Source organism: Rhinolophus sinicus, chromosome 12 (genome assembly GCF_057876585.1).
Source record: "Rhinolophus sinicus isolate RSI-liver-muscle chromosome 12, RSI-T2T, whole genome shotgun sequence".
Classification (NCBI taxonomy): Eukaryota; Metazoa; Chordata; class Mammalia; order Chiroptera; family Rhinolophidae; genus Rhinolophus; species Rhinolophus sinicus.
In genome coordinates this window covers 40,478,873-40,501,513 of record NC_142512.1, presented here as the reverse complement: position 1 = coordinate 40,501,513, position 22,641 = coordinate 40,478,873, and the positions used below count along the sequence as shown (strand labels likewise).

The following is a 22,641-nucleotide window of genomic DNA, read 5'->3' as shown; positions in this document are numbered from 1 at the left end:
TTTCCAAAATCTTGAAATATGATTTATTTGATTAAAAATTACATTGTACAATTAAATGTCTTCCAGATGTTTGATTATAACATGGAATTGCTTCTGAAGAGAGTTCTTTTATCCAAGACTTTCTCCTAGTAAACTCGCAGCCATTGAAATTTGATATCTTAGATGATCTTACAGTGACCCCAGCGTAAATGCCCCAAAGCCCTAAATAAAATTGTGCACTACTCAAGTGTTCTATAGCATTGCACAAGTCTAAAATAGGTAACTGGCACCCACCCCACACCTCGTTGTTGGCTAAGTGACTTGTTCCATAAATAGCTCAGTGTTACGCGATCAGACAACTAACAGATGGGATTTTTGTTTCCTAACACACATATGTAGTCTCTGGTATTCAACAAAATCAAGGTCTGATTCGCTGGACCCTAACTGTAGCATAGCTCTTGGGAGAACTGTGCAAATCAGTAGCTTAATTGTTTTGGATGGGATCCAAGATAGCCCTGCCTTATACCAAATTCTACATTATGGATCAGAGTGTTAGAGCAAGGTTCAGTTTTAGTCCTTTCTGTGTAGATGAAAGTAACGTTGCTGCCACAATCGGGTTAAGCCCAGAGAGTTTCTGACAAATGAGTTAAAAACTCTCAGGTGGGTCTGAGAAGACATCATGGTAGTTTTATAAAACCATTTTTCTGAAATCAAGGGCATGTTTTAAAGACCTACCCACTATTGGAATATAATGGTTTTTGTTTCTGACTCTTCGCTGAGATGTATTGTTTTTACGTCAGAAAGATTTTTAAAGGCTATAATTTAACAGAACATTGCTTCATAAATTCCTTAGCAATAACTCAGGAGGTGAACTTTGGGGTATTTTTCCAGATAAATCTGTGTCCTTTGTGTGCAAAGCATTGTTGCTTAGGTAACTAGTGATAACACGCTCATCTATATTTTGAAAACATTTTAGAGCTGAAATTCAGTTCAGGAATACTGATCTTCAGTCTACCCAAAACGGCTTAAAAGCATTTATCTTTAGCTTTTATAACTGTGTGAATATCAGCTTGAGTGGATTTAAAAGGGGAAGGAAAGACAAACGAACACCCAAACCACTGATTGTTTTCTTAGCAGATTGTGAACATGGCTGTGTGGATCCAAGCCCAGCAGCTGCAAGGAGATGCCCTTCACCAGATGCAAGCACTGTACGGCCAGCATTTCCCTATCGAGGTGCGCCATTACTTATCCCAATGGATTGAAAGCCAAGCTTGGTAAGTGAACAGAGTTTCCTCTATCATATTAGGTGAAGCACAACTTATTGAAGTTTGATTGGAAAGTTAACATCACGGAGACTCCAAAAATTGTATGTTAAAAACATATATATATGTAACCTATGAAAAGGTATTATTTTTTAACCCCATCTTCATTTTAGGAAGATGGAATGACTCTTGGGAGTTTAAAATTGGATTTCTTCCCTTTAATAGTTAATCCTGACTAAAAACACTACAGCATTGCTGCTAATAAAAATAATTAGGGGTGGCTGGATGGCTCAGTTGGTTAGAGCATGAGCTCTGAACAACAGGGTTGCCGGTTCGATTCCCACATGGGCCAGTGAGCTGCACCCTCCACAACTAGATTGAAGACAACCAGCTGCTGCTGAGCTTCCGGAGGGATGGACGGATGGCTCAGTTGGTTAGAGTGCAAGCTCTCAACAACAAGGTTGAGGGTTCAATTCCCTGCATGGGATGGTGGGCTGCGCCCCCTGCAACTAAGATTGAAAATGGCAACTGGACTTGGAGTTGAGCTGCGCCCTCCACAACTAGATTGAAGGACAAAAACTTGGAGCTGATGGGCCCTGGAAAAACACACTGTTCCCCAATATTCCCCAATAAAATTTTTAAAATAGATTTAAAAAACAATAACAATTAACAAGTATGCTTTGGGTGTCTATAGGGTGCCTAGCAGTGTTGTAACTAGCAGAATTCGTGTGAAAAAATGAAATCCTTTGCCCAGGTAGAATTTAGTGCTGAATGGGGCAAATATGTCCATGCACATAATTTAATAAAATGTTTTGTTAACAAACATAACAATAGAGACCGTGGTGTTTTTAAATTTATATGTAATTTATATATACACATGAAGATTATAAGATGATATACCAAAATAATAATTACATCTTGGTGGCAGATTTAACAGGCATGTTTATTTTATTTTTCCAAGTTACGGTTTATATATTCAGGGCTGGAGGATTGTTTTTAAATTCTTTTAGAGTTAGTACATTTGGGGTGGCCAGTTAGCTCAGTTGGTTAGTTAGTACAAAGCCTGTACAAAGCTTTTTAATCGACATTATTGCACATCAGGCAGCAGGCTGTCAGCTGTTCTGCTCAGGGCCTGGGAACGTGTTGGTTGGTTACCAGTCTGTCAGTCTGATCTGACATATTCATCAGGTACCATCGTGATTAGGGGGGCGGGGGGGTCCTTTTTGACAGAGTCTAGGAGCAGACAGCCTCTATACTACTGTTTGAGGAAGGCTGTATACCCGTCAGTAATGTTGCCTTGGAATAATTGCAATTGTGTGTTAGTAGCAGATTTCTCTCCAGAAACTAGAGCGCACCAAAGGAAGGTAATTTTCTAGGCAATTAAAAAAATCTCAGCCTCGTGTAATTAACTGAGGAAAAAAAGAAGCTAAATGTAAGCATGTCAATTGCACCTTGCTTAGTGCCTTTCCATTTCCTTTTCATTTTCTTTTCTGTTTTAATGATTTGGAGAGTTCAGAAAAACATTAGTAGGAAATTTCTGTTGATTTATATTTTCGTTTAGTAGATGTCCCATGTAGTCTTCTTACTGAATGAATATTTAAAAACTTGTGTTGCTATTAATGGAAATTTGAATTTTGTTAGATTAAAAATTTTTTTTCCCAATTACAGTGCCATACAATATTACATTGGTTTCAGGTGTACAACATAGTGAGTGATTAGATATTTATATGACTTATGAAATAATCACCCTGATAAGTCTAGAATTTTATTTAGTTTTGATTTTCTTAAGAATATAAAAATTTTAATAAAACATCTTCAATTATTCATGTTTATGTAAAGAAAATCTTTTTTATTTTTTTTTTTAATAGCAGAGAATTAAGTACAAGAACCAGTACTTGGTTTCCATGAGTTTTGTTCAGAGACTGGATCTTCTCAAGAATGGGATTCCTCGGATGAGGAGCATTACTGCCATTCAAAACAGAAGTGTAGGGCCACCATTCATTCCTTCCAGGCTTTTATTTAATACATATTTTACTTAGTACACAGAGCACACACATTTAGAATGTGGCTTTCTCTACTGCCGTCTCCCAGTGCAGGTTTGAGCATATTATTGGATGAAGTCTGTTACCAGTGTTCTGGTAAATCTGTTTGGGCCCGTTTGAAATTAGTGGCTAACTGACTACAGGGGGTTAGAGACAACAGCACCGTTAGCTTCCACCGGATCTCTTGTTTGGCTCCAGACCTGGGCAGCAGTAATTAAATGATGTTTCAATCTGACAGCTGTTTGATTTCTTCAGTGAGCTGAGTAATGTAGTACCGCCCTATAGCAATTGTTGCCTAAGGTGATCAAAAAACAAAAGGCAGAGAATCCGGGAGGGGAGTTAAGAATGGGGGAAGAGGGAGGAAGGAAGGCCATCCAACGTGTCACCGTTAAATGGTTCTGAATGTAATACAAAGTCCATAGAATGGTTTCTCTGGTTCACCCGTAGAGTTAGTGGTGCCACAATTCCCAAATCATGTAGGCATCTTAGTATCTCATTTCCAGGGCTCCTTATAAATAGCAATAAATGTTGTTTCACCTGTCTTTACTTAAATCTCTCATTGAAATTAGCAACACACAGAAGGAGTTGAGGCTGGAAAAAAACATGCAGCCCATTCTTGACCTTATGCCCCTTACACCCTGGCGGGGGCAACTGTAAACAGGAAGTTATCAGAGTCCGTATTTCCTTGAGTGTACACCAAGCACGTTCCCTTTCCCTTCATTCCTAGAAGCAGATAGCACAAGCACCAGAGCTAGTCAGTAGGGAAAAGGAGAAAAGGCAGTGCTTTGTAAAAAAATAAAAATAAAAATACAAATATACTACTTACTGTACAGTCTGTGGAGGTAGTTAGTGGGTCAGGGATAGATTAATGGAGGCGTCTAGTCAATTTGAATTGAACTGTGTCCTAAAATTTGCAGTGAGCATTATGCAGAAATCACTTTAGCCGAAGAAACGGTGTGATGCATTGAGGCTGCATTTATACAGGCTCATGTGCATGTCTGTATACATATGTATGTAATTTTTTTCCCCTAGGGACTCAATAGATCTTGATAATCCACAGGAGAACATTAAGGCCACCCAGCTCCTGGAGGGCCTGGTGCAGGAGCTGCAGAAGAAGGCGGAGCACCAAGTGGGGGAAGATGGCTTCTTACTGAAGATCAAGCTGGGGCACTATGCCACGCAGCTCCAGGTGGGTGTGAACTCGGGGTCACACTTAGTCCTGTTCCCTGGGCCGGGCTCGTCCTTCAGTTAGTACTTCTGGTAGAGATTTGCTTTCTCTTCCTCACCCCGCGTTACTGTGTCACATTCTTATTGTTTGGTTTCAGTGGCTGTAGCCTTTTTTTTAACTTTATATTTGAAAATAACTTCACACTTACAGAAAGTTGCAAGATTGATAGGAAGAACGCCTACATATGTCCAGATTCACCTATTGTCAACATTTGCCTTATCATCTGCTCTCCACACACACCCATTTTTTCATCGCTTGAGATTAAGTTAGTTGCACACATCATGTCCCTTTGCCGCTAAGTACTTCGATGTCCATTTTCTAAGAATATGAACCTTCTCTTACATAGTTACAGTACAGTATAGTTATCACATTTAGTAAATTTAACATTGATAGAACACTTTTAGGTAACCTCATGTCTGTATTTCCAGTTTATCAACTGACTGAATGCCCCTTAGGGCATTTCTGCCCCTCCCCCGAGGCAGTGAGCCCATCCAAGATCACGTATTGCATCTAGTGTTATGTCTCTTAAATTTCCTTTAATCTGGAACCATTTCTCAACCTTTCTTTGTCATTACATTGACATTTTAAAATAATTCAGCTCCTCACTTTTTAAGAGAAAATGTGCCTCCTTTTTGGGTTTCGGTCAAGTTTCCTCATGATTCGATTCAGGTGACACATCCCTGACCAGAATTCTAAATAAGTGATGTTGTGTCCTCAGGGTATCACATCTGGAGACATACAGCGAACAGCTCCCCTTCAATTGGTGGAAGTAATTTTGATAGCCCAGTCCAGGTGGTGTCTAGTTTCTCCTCGGATGTGGCCTTTTTGAAATTTATCTTGTTTCCAAAAATAGTGCCTTAGTACTTTAGGCAAATTAGGATGGAAGAAATAAAATAATCTTACCTTCTTACTGCGATTGGGTTTCCTACGATGTGCTTTTCTTGTCCCTCATTGACATCAAAGGAGCAACATTTCTCATGGTTAGACCATCGTGTCTCCAGGGGTCTCTTCCAAGGAAGGTTTAGGCCCATAGCATGGAGTGTGACAAAGTGGTGTCTGCTCTTGGATTCTTTCAGAACACGTATGACCGCTGCCCCATGGAGCTGGTCCGCTGCATCCGGCACATTCTGTATAATGAACAGAGGCTGGTCCGAGAAGCCAACAATGTGAGTCTCCCATGGGAATGGGGAGAGGAGTTGGGAAGTCCTTTCTTGCCCTCTTCTCTCTGGACCCAGGTTTGTCGTAATGACTCAGTGTATGTCTATTGGTGTCTCTACAAACAGAGCATTGTCCTCAGGGGCACAAAAGAAATAGAAGACTGTCCTCTGATCTTTAGTGATTTATAACCTTGGTGAGATTGCAACCACAAAACAATGTGAACAGGTGCAAAATAAGTTAACCCCAGCTGAATAATTTTTGAGTCAAGTCCCATTTATATTCAGGCGAGATTACTTAAAGACTCCTGCTTAGCCTTAGCCCCTCTCAGACACGTGTTGGAGGAATGGATCAGACCAGGTCACGTAAATGGCTGGAACCACCAAGGCCTTGTTGATGCCTTCCCTGTAACTTCATTTTGGGGTCCCCGGGGTGCTGCCACTTGTTGAAGGTTCACCCTCTTCCCTCCATCACAAGAAGGTCTTGAGTGAGGACACAGATGATGTGTGTTCCCCACTCTGTCCCCAGCACCTAGCGTAGTCCGTGCCATGGAGTCAGTGAAAGAGTGTGGAATGAGGGGTCATCATCATTAGCAGGAAAACTCGGGTCACTCCTGGGATGTGATGAGTTTTAGTCTCTCTGAAGGGAATTAGGTGGACCCTGTTTGGGATACTCTGGTGGAGGCCAGAACTGCAGGAGAAGTGTCTGCTATACTTTATGAAGGTGCATAGTCTGCCAGGTCACCTGTTTCTCCTCCTTTCCCTCTACACCAATTCTCACAAATGACATTTGTAATTCCTCTGACTCAGAATGTAGCTTTTGTGGTTTCAACCCAGTTATAGGTGCTACTTTGGCTTTTTCTTGGGATTAAAGCCTGAGGTTTTCTCCCATCCTCACTGCCCAGCTCACTGCTGCCTGCACTCTCTCCCATCTGTCTCCAGGGTACCTCTCCACCTGGAAGTCTTGCTGACACCATGTCCCAGAAACATCTTCAGATCAACCAGACATTTGAGGAGCTGCGACTGGTCACGCAGGACACGGAGAGTGAACTGAAGAAGCTTCAGCAGACCCAGGAGTACTTCATCATCCAGTATCAGGAGAGCCTGAGGATCCAGGGTGAGGAGGGGAGGGAGGAGTAGGAAAAAGCTCAGGTCCAACTGGGAGAGAACCAGTTGCATTTCTCTGGCGTAGCAAGGGATCATTTGTATTGAAGACGGGCTGGGAGGATGAGGCTTAGCGGGGGGAGAACATAAATGCTTGCCTTTGGAGATACTGGGATGTCACTCAGGCTTCCCACACCAGGGAGCTCCTGGTCTGCTGGGAAGGAGCTCCCAGCCTGGTGAACAGTACTCGACAATGCTTTTGTATATACTAGGCACTTCATAAACGCTGCTTTGGAAACCTTAAGCTCTCCTAGCAGCGACAGTATAAGGGCTAAGGACTGTTTGTGGTGACCAACTTTCTTTTTTTTTCTTTAATTAAAATTTATTGGGGTGACAGTGGTTAGTAAAATTACATAGGTTTCAAGTGTACAGATCTGTAATACATCATCTATATATCACATTGTGTGTTCTCCACCCAGAGTCAGTTCTTCTTACCACCACCATATATTTGACCCCGTTTATCCTCTTCTCCCACCCCCCTTCTCCCTGGGGTGACTGACTTTTCATGTTGTTCTGTGAGGTAGTTCGGGGAAGCTGCCCTGGGGCACAGCACAGGGACGCGCCTCAGTAGGCCTTACAGACAAGCTCCCCTTCCCCATGTAAATCCTGTCTGGTCCTTGGGTGCAGAGAATGTGAGTCAGTCTTGAGGCAGTGGAGCCCCAACAGCACCCCCTATTGTCCTTGTGAGAATCTGACAGTGTGACTTCATAGTTTCCTCTCCTTGCTTGCATGCCCAGCTCAGAGTCTCAGAGAAGCCCATGCTGGATGAGCCAGCTGTGAAAACATACATGCATACATACGCCATGTGCTCTTCTAATAGCATGCATGGGGGATCGATCTTACAAGTATACTGATATTATGTATTAACTCTGTCTTCCCCACTAGAATATAAATTCTTTGAAAGGGAACTGTCTCATACCTCTGTACCCTGAGACCAGCGTACTGTCTCAGTCATAGTAGGTGTTGAGTAAATGTTGATGAGATGATTCTAGCATGTCTTCCTCCCGTCTGATTCCATCCCAGACTGACCCCAGAGAAGATGGCCCGATTCCTAGATTAGGAAACAGGAGATTCAGGCTGTCAGTTCTACCCAAGACTTTGAACTGGTTGACCATGTTGATGGGCCTATTCTAGGGTTTTCTGTTTCCTATTTATGGGTTTGGGTTTGGATTCTGGTTTGGGTTTGTATCCATCATGCAATGTCAGTTCAGTCTCATTTATCCAGTTCACCCATCAGAAACACAGACTATTGATCTGTTTGTGCAAAGAAAGGCTCAGCTCCCTCCAGTGGAGCAGACAATTGCCTCACGTCTCTTGGCGTCCTTCCCAGAAGCTTCTGCAAAGTGCCGGGAGAGACCGAAGTGGGTCACTTGCACAGGGAGGCTGGGCCCAGGTGTTGGGGTCGCCACCACCTCCCTGTGGGTGGCAGGATTCCTGAGGTGGCCACACACACTACTCGGCTGTATTTCCCTACTGGAAAGTGCTCTTCCTGCTCAGTGCCCTGCAGAGAGATTGGAGCCATATTTCTGAAGTCTGTTCTGTTCTGGGCTCTTCCTGGCTGTCAAGAGTTGCTTTGGTCTGTCCCAGTTTGTGTGTCCATGGGGCAGGGCCTAGGTCAGTGTGACATGGCCTTCAGAGGCCTGCCAGGAACTTGGCCAAGACGTGCTGATTCACGTCAACTTGACTCAGCCCCAGTAAGGACACTGGGGTGTTCACAAAGGCCACTGACAGGGGGTAGTTAGCCCAGCACTTAGCAGAGGGGGGCCCTTGGAGGGGAGGCAGGGGTTTATAAGCGGGGAGGGTGGACAGGTACCTATAATGATGGAAATGTATGATTTCTTAAGCTGGATGATGGCTACGCAGGTATTCTTTCTACCTTCCCTATGTCTTAAGTGCTTCATAAGTGATTTTTTGAAAACGGGTAATGAGGACTCACTGACTCCCTATTCCTGCCATTGATGAGATTCCTATCAGCCAGTGTGGAGAGAAACTGCCTCCCTCCACCCTTGCTTTCCTGAGAGAATCTTGATGCTTTTGTATTCCCCATGGGCCCTGGACACTCTCTCTCTCTCTCTCTCTCTCTCTCTCTCTCTCTCTCTCTCTCTCTCTCTCACTCTCTCTCGCTCTCACTCTCACTCTCTCTCTCCCCCCCCTTCTCCCCCCCTCCCTGTCTCCTTTCCCTGTTGGTTGACTGAGCTCACAGTGACCCAACCTGTACAAACATGTTAGGCACCTTCCAGCACCTAGAGAAACTCCTTCTTCCCCGAGGAGAGGCTGCTGTGCTCCAGGAAGTGGTGCAAAGCCGTGGAGCAGGGCCTTCCCTCATGAGGCTTTGCCATGTGAGGTGGGGGCTGAGAGCTGCTGGTCTCCATCAACCTTTAATCCTGTCCTGTAACCCATTAACCAATAAGAACTAACTCTCGCCCAGAACTTACACGTGCCGGCCAGAGTCTTGAGCATTTTCTGTATCATTACTTTTTAATCCTCACAGCAACCCACTGAGGCAGGGAACAGAATTCTCCCATTTTACACATGGGGAAACCGAGACGCAGGAGAGTGAAGAGATTTGTCCGAGATCACACAGCTACTAAACCGCCAGGGCACACTTCAAACCAGGCCGTGTGGGCCAGGGTGGGAGGGGAGGCCACAGGGCGGGATCCTCCTCAGCTGTACCCCCAAGCTTCCATCTCCCCACTCCCTGGAGGGGAGCTCAGAGTCGGGAGGCCAGGGAGTGGAGCCCGCTCATCTCTGGCACTGTTGGCTGTTAGAGCCCCGACTTGCCATTGGTCAGACCTGTCTCTTGAGGACCTTGCCTGTAGAACAGGTGAGTGGGATTTCTCTGGGTTTCCTGCTGGAAGCTGGGAGATCATGGTCGTGTTGTCCTGTCCCCTCCTCTAGCTCAGTTTGCCCAGCTGGCCCAACTGAACCCCCAGGAGCGTCTGAGCCGGGAGACGGCCCTCCAGCAGAAGCAGGTGTCCCTGGAGGCCTGGCTGCAGCGCGAGGCCCAGACACTGCAGCAGTACCGCGTGGTGAGTGGGTCTGCGTCCCTCTCCTCCTAGCCATGGGGGCCAGATCCCGAGCTGAGCTGTCGGGGCGCCCGAGACAGGGACAGCCAGGAAGGGAGCAGGCGCCAGGATAGCAGGAGGCCAGGTCCCCCTTTCCTGTGGGGGCCTGTGAGGCAGAGCAGGTCAGGGGAGGGGAGGCCCTGTCTCCTGAGCGAGGCCCTGCACAGTTGTCCTGAGCCCAGAAGGCCCTGCCCCCCCTCCCTTCAGGAGCTGGCCGAGAAGCACCAGAAGACCCTGCAGCTGCTGCGGAAGCAGCAGACCATCATCCTGGATGACGAACTGATCCAATGGAAGCGGAGGCAGCAGCTGGCTGGGAACGGAGGGCCTCCCGAGGGCAGCCTGGACGTGCTGCAGTCCTGGTAATGGGTGTGGGGGAGGCGGGCAGGGGGCGGGCGGAAGGGGTGGGCAGGGGCTCAGGGTGGTGCTACCAGCTGCTGCTTCTGCTCCTGTGTTTCATATGCAGCCGCTTCGCTTTGTCCTGTGACAGGTCTTATTTCGCCAGTGGTTCTGGTTCCTGATGTAGACGTTGGTGCCCCCCAATCATGTCTCCTCCCCCGGGAAGGGAGGCACAGTGTTGGGGCGTGGGGCAGAGCGGGGTGTGCAGAGTGATGCTCGCGTCTGAGTCAGGGTCGTCCCTCCTGTGTGTTTCTCTGTGTTTCTGGACGGCGGGGCAGCTCCACTGTGCTCTGCGCACAGGAGAGGTGGCTAAGGTGTAAAGCCTTCCTGGCGAGGGCTTCCTGGGTGAGGGGCTTCCCCAGACTGGGAGCCTCCCACCTCTGGTGTTGAGGATGAGGTGAAGCCATTGTCCTCCCATTGGTCTTGGGGCTCGTGTGCAGGTGTGAGAAGCTGGCCGAGATCATCTGGCAGAACCGGCAGCAGATCCGCAGAGCTGAGCACCTCTGCCAGCAGCTGCCCATCCCCGGCCCAGTGGAAGAGATGCTGGCTGAGGTCAACGCCACCATCACAGACATCATCTCAGCCCTGGTGACCAGGTGATTGCTGCCTCTTGGCCACACCCAGCCCCCATGTGGTTGTCATGGGGAGGCAGGGGCTGCTTTTGCTTGAATCCTTGCCTCTCTCTGCCTCACTTCCTCCCCCCAAGCCCTCTGTCCCCAGTTGCTATGGCTGCTTGGTGTTGACCTTGCCCAGTTTCTCTTGTGGAGACCGCGTGGGCTGCCCTTGTCCTCTGCAGCCCATGCCATCTGTCGAGTTCATTTCATTGTCCTCCCCTCCTGCCGTCCACCTGACCCTCAGTGGTCTCCTTGGGAACAGGGTCCCTGCCAGGTGCTCTTCCTTTGCACCTGAGCCCCAGGGGAGGCAGCCTCCCCACATGGAGGGACCAGCGCCCTGTCCCTGAGGTAGCATCCGGTCACTTGTGTCCCCGCAGCACATTCATCATTGAGAAGCAGCCCCCTCAGGTCCTGAAGACCCAGACCAAGTTTGCGGCCACCGTGCGCCTGCTGGTGGGTGGGAAGCTGAACGTGCACATGAACCCCCCTCAGGTGAAGGCCACCATCATCAGTGAGCAGCAGGCCAAGTCTCTGCTGAAGAACGAGAACACCCGCAAGTACGCGTGCCCACCCTCATGTCTGCCCTGTCCTCGAGCCCTCCCAATGGGCTGAAGTGCCCCAGCTCAGAGCTTTCTGAGCTCAGCTGTTCCTATGTGGGAGCCTGTTAGCCCGTCTGGACTCCTCTGGTTCTCACAGGACGAATATCAGGGGTTTCTATGAAGACAGTACAATTTGGTTTGATTTACATTCATGAAAACTTCTGTACATTTTATGTGTATTTTTTCCTTGTGTATTTTATGGAGCTGACATTTCCTCTAAATGGTGTACATTTTTAAGAGCCTGCTGTGTTTTCTCCCACCCCAAATATATTTCTACCCCATGTGAGCTGAGGCCCTGTATGGATTTAGAGTTGCGTCTCTCGTTTGCAGTGATTACAGTGGAGAGATCTTGAACAACTGCTGTGTGATGGAGTACCACCAAGCCACCGGAACCCTCAGCGCCCACTTCAGGAACATGGTGAGGGCGGGAGAAAAGGAAGAGGGATTTCCCTTGCTTGTTTGAGGGCTTTGTCACCATAATTTTCTCCTTTGCAGTCCCTGAAACGAATTAAGAGGTCTGACCGTCGTGGAGCAGAGTCGGTGACAGAAGAAAAATTTACAATCCTGTTTGAATCACAGTTCAGTGTTGGTGGAAATGAGCTGGTTTTTCAAGTCAAGGTAAAGCCCTCCCTCTGTTGTGTGTGTGACAGTGTGAGCGTGTGTACTTTGTATCACAGAAGAGTTGCTTTGGTCACATACCCATTGATCTTTTTGGTTACTGCTGAACAGAATGTGAGGAGGCCTCATCCTTAGACCTGTATCTCTTAGGTTCTCTTAGGAAGGAACAAAAAGGGGCAGTCGGTTGGCTCAGTTAGTTAGAGCACAAGCTCTTAACAACATGGTTGCTGAATGCCGGTTTAATTCCCGCATGGGCCAGTGAGCTGCGCCCTCCACAACTAGATGGAAGGACGACTTGACTTGGAGCTGATGGACCCTGGAAAAACACACTGTTCCCCAACACTCCCCAATAAAAATTTTTTTAAAAAGAAGGAAGAAACAATATAAAATTGAAATCTCTAGCAATGTAGGTAGAAAAGGAATCAGGAGAAACCTGAGTAACAGTTGTAGTGAGTTTTAGACATTTGTTACTTGCTTCCCACTCCCCCACCCAGAAATGTCTCCAGACTCTTTTTTCTCTCTTGTTCTTCATGTAACTTGGAGAATTTACTCCGTCCTTCAGAAATATTTACTAAAATCTCTTTTAATTTATCTAAAATTTCTGTAACTGTGCCAATGTGGAAAAGTCATGTTATTCCTGAGCCATTCACATTCTGTCTCCAAGGGTGACATTTACTGAAACTTGAGATGAGATGAATGTGTTGTGACAGAATAAAAAGGAGGGGAAGACGGTGTGGCTTGTGGGTGCTCAGCCCTTCTCCTGTTGTCTTTTTAGACCCTGTCCCTCCCAGTGGTGGTGATTGTCCACGGCAGCCAGGACAACAATGCAACGGCCACTGTTCTCTGGGACAATGCTTTTGCAGAGCCTGTGAGTGGGTTCCTTGGGCCGGCGGGTCTCAGGATCTTGATGCTGGTGTCACGAATCTCTTTCATGTATTACTTCCCAAAAGAGCATAGGAAAAATGCTGTTTTCCTTGCTGGGAGGCAGAATAGAGTGAATGTGGAAAATGGAAAGAGCCTGGGCTTGAAGTCAGGCCAAGGTTTCGATTCAAGCTCTATCACTTCCTCACTCTGTAACAGTGGGAAATTCACTTTACCTCCCTGAGCGTAAGTGTCCCTGACGTGTCTACAACACGGGGCTCATAATGCTCCACAGTGTTAGGAAGAGTCAGTTGGAGAACATTAAAAATTCTTCGCACATAGTCAATACTCAGTAAATATTCTTTCGAATCATCAGGTGAAGCCATAAATGGAGTTTGGGATTCCCAGGTTCCTTCTAGAGGTTAGACCTCTCGGGAGGTTACTTTAGCTGAGAAGTTGCTTCACATCATCTTCCTTCCAATAAACGAAGGCGACATTTAATGTCTTTTCAAAATTTTAGGTTCCGTGGTTCATCCCAGGTCTCTCGTGAAGAATGAGATGCTTTGTCTAAAGGGACAAGTATGATTTTGTGGATTTATGCAAATATTATCTTAACACCACCTAGTGTGCTGCTTGATGAGCATTTTCAAAAAGTTTCAGTGGGCAAAGTTTTCTATGTGTTGCATATTTCCTGTAGAGCTCAGTCCGGAAAGGCATGATTAAAAGGTTGTAGTTGTTATGTGAGACAGAAAAATATGTTCTCTAGTGTGACTCTAATGTGAAGAGTCTTACATTCTCAATAGTTTTCTTTAGAGAACAATATTTTTGTTGCAAAGGTGAGATTTTTATCAGAAATTCTACCATGCTTGTGCTCCCTGATGGGTAATGCAAACCCTGACGGAGTTTTAGGCCCATTTTAAAAACTATGTGCCTACATCATGTCCCTAATAAGCTTCCTGGGTAATATTGCTGCGTCTTCTGTCTTTGCCTTCCTTTCCTGTCCACAAATCTCACTCCTCAGGTGACTTTGGCGTCTCTTACAACATGCCATTACTAAAGTATCTTGTCGAAGTAAATAAGCATTTTTAACATTTTCAGTTATGTTAATAAGGAATGTACATGTTACACGTTTTAAAATAAATACATGTGGGAATTTACAGATATATTTGCATGTGTGTCAAATGATATAAGTACATTGCAGCACTGTTTGTAATAGCTGAAGATTGAAGGCTGATGCACAGATGTCCGTCTATGGGGGCGTGGTTAAATGTTTTACTATTCTTCCATGCTGGAGAATATTTAGCAGCCACAAAAGCCAATGAAGAATTTCTTTATGTGCTGAGGTGAGGTCTCCCAGATACAGTAGTAAGTGAAAAAAGCACAGTGTAGAACATGTGGATTTTATGCTTCCATTTGTATTTTTGAAAGGGAAAAATTATATATATTTGCTGGCCTGCATAGAGTATCTTTGGAGGTATATGGAAGAAACTAAATTACATGCCTTTGGGGAGAGGAACTGGATTGCTAGGGGATAGGAATAGGAAAGTGACTTCACTGTATAACCTTCTGTACTTTTATATTTTTTATCATGTGAAGGGATTGCCTATTCCAAAAAAATTTATAATAATTAAAATGAAGTACTATGGCTGAATGAGATGAAAAGTAGTTTATTAAAAATTCGTATTTGAACCTATTTCTTATTAAAGTTGTCTATCGTGCAGTTATCATTCTTCCTTAAGTTGTTTCACTTAGAGCCAGAGTTCTTGGTGTCAAGGGCAAGGATTACACTTGTGCACACACATGTGTGAGCTCTCTCTCTCTCTCTCTCTCTCTCTCTCTCTCGCTCTCGCTCTCTCTCTCACTAGAGAACCAGTTTTTTAGATTTCTATTCCCATTGATTTATAATATAGGAGCCAGGCCTTGGCCGTGTTTTGTTTTCGTGGCTGTGAGAAGGTAGGATCAGACCATAGTTTGGCAGCTCATTTACATAACGGTATAGCATGAGGTTACCCTCTAAGTTGTGGGTGAAGAAGGTAAAACGAACTTTCTGAGTTTCCCAGAACTGCACACCCCATGAAAGTTTGAATCAATCCGCAGGCTCGGTAAGACAAACATTTGTAACCACGTCCAGCCATCAGTGTTTTCCTTTCGCAGGTTGAGGGAATAAATCACGTACCTGTCTTCTCACAAGGCTCTGGCTTCTCCCCCTCTCAGGGCAGGGTGCCATTCGCCGTGCCCGACAAAGTGCTGTGGCCGCAGCTGTGTGAGGCGCTCAACATGAAATTCAAGGCCGAGGTGCAGAGCAACCGGGGCCTGACCAAGGAGAACCTGGTGTTCCTGGCACAGAAGCTGTTCAACAGCAGCAGCAACCACCTGGAGGACTACAACAGCATGTCCGTGTCCTGGTCCCAGTTCAACAGGGTGAGGGCCTGCTGGCAGCTGCCGCGAGATCAGTCCCTGCAAACCAGATGCCTCAGGAGGCTCCCTGCCTCTAACAGAATGTGTCCAAAGTAACGGGAAGCTTTGGACTAGATGGACAGCCACATACTTTTTATGTGGAAAATTACGTCTTTGAATAGTTGAGTAAATTGGGCTTTGTGTGCAGCCAGTGCGTTTTGTAAAGGGAACAGCGCAAAGCAAATGGGAAGGTAACTCAGGAGAAGTACAGCTTTGGTGATGCTCAGAACTTGGGGGCTCTGATGTCCCTGATGTGGAACCCAAAGTCAGGCTCCCAGGGGGCCCTCAGCCCGCCAAAGGGGATGCTGATGAAGGAAACTTCCTCTAGCATCTGATATTCAGATGTCATCTGTCACATCTTTGATTTTAAATTTAACTTTTATTTCTTTTCTCACACCCCCACCCCATGTTTCAGATGTCCTAATTCAGAGATCCCTTAGTCTCTTGAGTCTCTTATAAATGGTTGTGTGTTAACCAGTTGGCCAACGCATTTGCTGGCAATCAGAGGAGGTTTGCTAGGGGAAGCAGGAGGTCTCTCGTTGCCATTGCAATAAAGCTTCTGCCTTCCACTAGAATGAGAGAACTGCATCTCGCTGGTAATTACTAACTACTGTGTGATGGAGCGATCCCTGTGGCCTCCCGGTGTGATTTAATCCAGTTCAAATTTACAAACCCCCTGGGTATCTTGTTAAAATGCAGGCTCAGATTCAGTAGGTCTGAGATGAGGCCTGAAAATGTGCATTTCTCAGAAGCTACTCAGTGAAGCTCTGCTGATGGTCCCAGACCCCACCTCAGGAACAGCAAAGGACCAGTCAGCCCACGTGCCGGGGAAGGTGCTTGTAGCAGGGGTCCCTGGGTGTTGGTAATGGCTCCGTGGTATTTTCCCCTGCTCCCCTCTTTTCCTCTCTGTTCTCTTTTTTCAGTTGCAGGACCATTGATTTGGGAAAACTCAGGGAGGCATGTATATTTGTATGATTCTGACAGTGTAGATGTATGTTTTCTATTTGATTTTTCCAGTTAAAGTTTATACAGGTAATATTCCAAATATTATTTTTGCCTTCTTGTGTTCATTGTCGTGTCTCCAACCAGGAGAATTTACCAGGACGGAATTATACTTTCTGGCAGTGGTTTGATGGTGTGATGGAAGTGTTAAAGAAACATCTGAAGCCTCATTGGAATGATGGGTGAGACTTGTCATTTCTTAAGTCAGCAATAGAGTGCGAAGGTCATCTTTCTGGTGTCAAAAAAAAAATCACACTCTGCATCTGCTCCTTTGGCCTTTGTGATCCAGGGCTATTTTGGGTTTCGTGAATAAGCAACAGGCCCACGACCTACTCATTAACAAGCCAGATGGGACCTTCCTGCTGAGATTCAGCGACTCTGAAATTGGTGGGATCACCATTGCTTGGAAATTTGATTCTCGTGAGTACCCCTCCCTTTTAAAGATGAGAGCCAAGAGGGTTCTGGTTAGCTGCTTTTGTTGCAGAATTACTTTAACAGACAGTTTGTTGAGTACTTATTGTTTGTTGGGGCCAGTACTAATTATGGGAAGCATGTATAACCGTGTATAACCATGACATGCCGCAGATAATATGGCAGCCTGTGTAAAATCTTACTATGGGAAACACAAGTACTAATTTTGAGAAATATATAACCCTGACCTGTAATACAGGAAAGTAAAGTTAGGAAGGTAAAGTTTTGTCCAAAATCTGAGCTGCATCCCATTCGAAATGTTCCCCTTCCTATTACTCTCAAACCTTGAGCTAATTTCAGTGAAGCATTACTTTGATGATTTGGAATCATTAGAGTAGAAATAAAATGCTATTTTAATTATTCCTTTATCCTGTGTACTACAAGGATATTGCCATTGATCATTTCCATCCAAAAATGTTAGTTCTTTCCTCTGACCCTCGTGGTTAGAGTAGCTTGAGAGGTTTTTTGGTGTCACTTAAAGATTTTAATAAGATTTAATAGCACTCACACGTCTACAGGCTACGGACATGCTCCCTGTCTCTCTTACATCCTTTGTACAGGAAATGGGGGGATCAATAAGTTTTTTCTAGAAAGGGACAGAAGACCATTTGAACTTAAAACTCCCTGAGGGAGATCATTGGCTCGCTAGGGAAGTGGTGTATGCATTACCAGCTGTCTACCTTTGGCTTTTAAAAGCAGCTACTTGATCTATATAACCTGTGGTTATTTTTAAGTGGAGATTTTTGTTGGTACAATTTTAATGGAGAGCTTTAATTTGTAGTTTATTTGGGTATTAAGATCTCCTGTTCAGAAGTCATGTTTAGAATATAATTATTCTGTTTATTGATCTAGAGGAAAGAATGTTTTGGAATCTGATGCCTTTTACCACCAGAGACTTCTCCATCCGGTCCCTGGCTGACCGCTTGGGAGACCTGAATTACCTTATCTACGTGTTCCCTGATCGGCCAAAAGATGAAGTGTACTCAAAATATTACACACCAGTTCCATGCGAGCCTGCCACTGGTAACAATGTTCGCATTCTGATTTGTTTTTGTTGTGATTTTGGTTTTGTTTTAGTTGCGATTTTGGTTTTGTTTTAGGTGTGTGTGTGTGTGTGTGTGTGTGTGTGTGTTTGACCATCTGTCTGTCTTCCATGAAAATCTATACAATTAGCATTCAGTTACTGCTGTTTGAGCATTATCCAGGGCAGATGTAAATCCTGGGCTATATTCTTCAGTCATACAGAAAACATATCTGCCACTAACCCCAACTATCAAATTAAAGGAAACAAATTGCTTTTAACATAAGTGTAGATCAAACAAAATTAGGTAAAATTTTGTTTTTCAAAACAGAGATGGTTTTATTGTTTTATGAACATAAAAATATTATGGGTTTATTGTAAACTTTCCAGAAAAGTATAGAAAAGAAAATAGATATCACATAACATCTCTCATTTAGAGATTAATCACTATAGATATTTAGTGCATATTTTCCTCATCTCTATAGATGTGTATTCTTCATTCATTCAGTGGGTCAGTCAATCACCAGGTGCTTATTAAGTACTTCCTGTATGGAGGTTACAATCTAATAGCAGAAGGAAAACAAACAAGTAAAGAACTAAATATATTTATGTAGTGATGGATGCTATGAAGACAAATAAGCAAGATCAAAGGGATAGAGAAGTGACAGGGTGGAGGATGGGGGTAGCGTCTCACTAGAAACTTTCCCTGAGGCGGTGACATCAGAATTGACCTGGACAAGGTGAGGGAGCGCTATCTAAAGGTGGAGAGAAAGAACATTCTAGGCTGAGAGAACAAGTGCAGAAACTCTGAGGTGGGAATGAGGTTGGTGTGTTCAAAAACTGTCACGAGGGCCCAGGAGGCTAGAGCTGGATGAGCAGGGAAGAAAATGGTAGGAAATAAGGGCAGATTATTGTCAGGCTTGGAGTCCAAGGTAGAAGGTTTGAGTCATACCTTACATCAGCTGTTGTGATCTGATGTTTTTTTTCCACTTAAAAATGTATCATAGGCAGAGTTACAGGTCAGTAAATAAAATCTTACAACATCATTTTAATGATTGCATAGAATTCTATTGTATGGTGATTCCATGATACAGTCTATATCCGCTATTAAAGATATTTATAATTTACCGTATTTTGCCATGTATAATGTGCTCTCATGTATAATGAGCTCTGTGTTTAATGAGCTCTTGTGTAAAATGCGCACCCACATTTTTGGCGGAAACTTTCAGGGAAAAAATATTTCATTTTAATTTTTTAATTCAAATTTTTATTTGTTTACATTTAGGGACTTGCTTTTGTATTATAAAGGAATTTTAGCGTTTATTTTTTAACATTATGGTCCAAGAAATTGATGTAACAAATAATTGCAAAACACAAGAACAGGTACAAAGTACAAGAAATTTTATGTACCGGTAACAAATTTACAATATTTACTCATAGAAGGCCAAGAACTTCAAGGTCATTGCAAGTTCATCATAAGTTCAACAAAACCAATTACTGTATTCCAGGGTATTATTTTGTATATGGAAATCGCTATTGATTTCTAGAGTTACACTTTTAACTCATAAGCATAAGTAAAATAATTAAAAACATTTATATAGATACAGAATTAGTACTACCCATGTATAATGTGTATCCTTATTTTTCCCTCACAAATTTGGGCAAAAAAGTGTGTGTTTTACATGGCAAAATACAGTAAGGCACTCGGCTTTTGTTATGATTAATACTGAGATAACCTGGTACATGCATCTTGTTCAATTACTTACTTGGGATAAATTCCTAAAATAGAATTTGTGTAAAAGGTATATGCTTTTTAAGCATTTTGGAACATCTTTGCAGAATTGCCCTCCAGAAAGCAGAATCCGTTTTCACTCCCACAGATGTCTGTTGGAGTATCTGCTTCTCCATCCCCCTGCCAATCACAGATTCTGTTTATCAATTTCATGTTCGCCAGTCTGATTGGCATAAAAATTGTATCTCAGTTCTTATTTTCATTTCTTTGATTCTAGGTAAGGTCAAATACCATTTCGTATAGTGATAAGAACAATAATAATAAACAGAACACTAGTAGCATTCTGTTGAATACTTACTGTGTGCTGGGCACTTTTCTGAGCACTTTTCATATAGTATCTCACTTAATTCTCAAAGCAGTTCTGTGAAGTAGTTACTATTACTGTCCCTATTGTACAAATGAGGAACTGAGGCACAAAGAAGTAAAAAAATTTGCCAAAGGTCACACAGCTAGGAAGAGGCCAAACCAGGATTTGAGCACCAGAGCCTATGTTTCTTAACCTCCACGTTATTAGCTGTTTGTATTTTTTCTGTGAAGTACATTCATGTTCCTTGTTTATCTTCCTTTTGGAGTTCCTTTTTTTTCTTAATGATGTTTAAGTAGTTTTATATAGTAAATAAGCCCTTTATGACATCTAGCAAATATTTTCCTCATTGTGTCATTGTTCTTTTAACATTTAGGTTTTATTTTGCTGAAGTGCAAAGACTTGTAATTTCTATATAACCCAATCTAGCAACCTTTTTCCTCTATAGAGTCTCTTTTATATCAAGCCTTCCCACCCTAAGGTGATGGTTGTATTTCTAGGTACATAGGAAAGAAGCCAAAATATTTTTAGATTTTTGTGGTATTTTAGATTAAACCTATCACTGCTTCTTTTTGTTAGCACAGCTAATCTAGATTTTGAAATCCTACTTTTTTACAGCATTTCTTTGTTTTTTATCTATTCTGCCAGTCTATAAAATTCTCTAGACTGTGAAGCACAAAAAGCATGACATATTATGAAAAGGTCGCCCCTGACATTTGAAGCCCTAGAAGAAGTAGGTTTGGATCCCAAGCACTTTGTGAGGGATCCCTCACTTTGTGAGCCATGTCTCATGTCACTGTCTTGGGCTGTCCCACCCCGTTGGCCATCGGGTAATCTTCATTATCTGACATAGTCAGGATTCTACTTATTCCCAGACTCACATTCCCAGCAAACAGGATTTCATTCACTGACTTCAGACTGTCACATTCCTACCACCTGCTTAACTGGATTTCCATAATCAGCCTTTGTCAAAAGTAACTGTGGCTGGCCAGATCCCTGTCAGGTTTGTCCTGTCACCTGCCACATCCCAGTGGGGTTCTGTGGCATGTGAAAAAAGAGAGACACCCCAGTATTCTTTCTAACCAGCCACGGGGCATAGACAACCCCCTCACTGTGATGAGTGACTGTCAGTTACTCTCAAATGCAAAAACCCAAGGGGCAGCAAAGAGCATGCAGATATCTGAGTGACATTTCTTTCTTTCTTTTCCTTCCTTCCTTCCTTCTTTCCTTCCTTCCTTCCTTCCTTTCTTTCTTTTTCCTCTCTCTCTCTCTCTCTCTTTCTTACCAAAGGTTATTGGGGTGACAATAACCAGCAAACTCACATAGGTCTCAAGCGTACAACTCTGCAGTGACATTCCCTTTCCTAAAAGAGTAGATCCTCAGAGTAACTTCCAGGATCATCAAGTCAAATTAATTCTTCTCTAATGCTTTGGTTTTTCTGTGCAATCCTGACAAGTGTTTGTATGCTTTCCACTTGAAAACCTCTAGTGATGAGGAAACCAGTTCTTCCCAAGACGGTCCATTGTGTGTGTGTGTGTGTGTGTGTGTGTGTGTGTGTGTGTGTCTGTGTCTGTGTCTGTGTTGGGGGGCGGGGCGGTAACTCTAATGACAACATTCTTATATGACTAGAGTTTGTCCTCTTCTGATCTTCTCCTGTTGATCCTAATTTTGACCCCTAGGACTCAGGACAAGTCCTGTCCCTCTGCTGCATATGCAACTTTAACTTTTTAGATATTTTTTCTTCTTACAATTACCCTGTTTCCCCAAAAATAAGACCTAGCTGGACAATCAGCTCTAATGCATCTTTTGGAGCAAAAATTAATATAAGACCTGGTATTATATTATATTATATTATATTATATTATATTATATTATATTATATTATTATATTATTATAAGACTTGGTCTTATAGTAAAATCGTCTGGCTAGGTCTTATTTTTTGGGAAACACGGTAGTATGCAAATAATGCTTGATCTCAGTTTGTGTTGAAGTGTATGTTTTCTGTGGTTTGAAGAATTTGTTAACACATCCAAGCCAACTTGGATGATCTCTTCACTTGCAATGTTAGCATTAATTAAGGCTTCTCCTCTGCCAGGTCTTCCTAACAGATTGAAATGTTAAGTGCTTGTATCAGATCCTAAGATAAAATTAGGTGGTTGTGTCCTATCCTAAGAAAAGATGTGATTCGTAGGGGAGATTGTATTTTTATTTCATTTGACAACTTTGGTTCTCATCACCATTCCCTGTTTCGCAGCTAAAGCAGTGGATGGATACGTGAAGCCACAGATCAAGCAAGTGGTCCCTGAGTAAGTGTCCAAGGGCCAGCTCTGGTCTCCTACTGCCTCTGTCCTCCCCTGACTGTCCTCACCCCTCACTGCCATCCTCCTCTTCCATTCACAGACCCAGTGTTCCCTTCCCTGAAACCTGGCTCGGCCCTGGGGAGGGAACGGGGTTTGGTCACCATGGGGCCTATACCCAGGGCCCCACTCCCACAGCCAGAGCCCCAAACCCAGTGGACACTGTGTCCTTCTACACCTGGAAAAGACATAAAGATGCCCCCTGAGCCCCTCCCCAAGTCACCCCCTACCCCGGCCGCTGAGGCTCTGCTCTG

At 44.0% G+C, this 22,641-nt stretch overlaps 1 protein-coding gene across 3 annotated transcripts in view; it reads left to right on the top strand.

Annotated features, from left to right (window-relative positions):
* The window catches only part of STAT5B (signal transducer and activator of transcription 5B), a 61,690-nt gene that overhangs the window by 35,778 nt on the left and 3,271 nt on the right, over window positions 1-22,641 (top strand). Inside the window, exons 2-17 of one of the 3 annotated variants that reach the window (XM_074320725.2) lie at window positions 1,114-1,253; window positions 4,316-4,472; window positions 5,588-5,677; window positions 6,608-6,782; window positions 9,728-9,858; window positions 10,102-10,253; window positions 10,731-10,886; window positions 11,282-11,461; window positions 11,834-11,921; window positions 11,999-12,121; window positions 12,897-12,989; window positions 15,197-15,403; window positions 16,529-16,623; window positions 16,731-16,861; window positions 17,765-17,935; window positions 22,285-22,336. In XM_074320725.2, coding sequence (XP_074176826.1) covers window positions 1,126-1,253; window positions 4,316-4,472; window positions 5,588-5,677; window positions 6,608-6,782; window positions 9,728-9,858; window positions 10,102-10,253; window positions 10,731-10,886; window positions 11,282-11,461; window positions 11,834-11,921; window positions 11,999-12,121; window positions 12,897-12,989; window positions 15,197-15,403; window positions 16,529-16,623; window positions 16,731-16,861; window positions 17,765-17,935; window positions 22,285-22,336 — 2,129 coding nt within the window. In that variant the 5' untranslated portion in view covers window positions 1,114-1,125. The remainder of the gene's footprint in view (window positions 1-1,113; window positions 1,254-4,315; window positions 4,473-5,587; window positions 5,678-6,607; window positions 6,783-9,727; window positions 9,859-10,101; window positions 10,254-10,730; window positions 10,887-11,281; window positions 11,462-11,833; window positions 11,922-11,998; window positions 12,122-12,896; window positions 12,990-15,196; window positions 15,404-16,528; window positions 16,624-16,730; window positions 16,862-17,764; window positions 17,936-22,284; window positions 22,337-22,641) is intronic. The other 2 variants (XM_074320726.2, XM_074320724.2) reach the window with 2 other exon arrangements.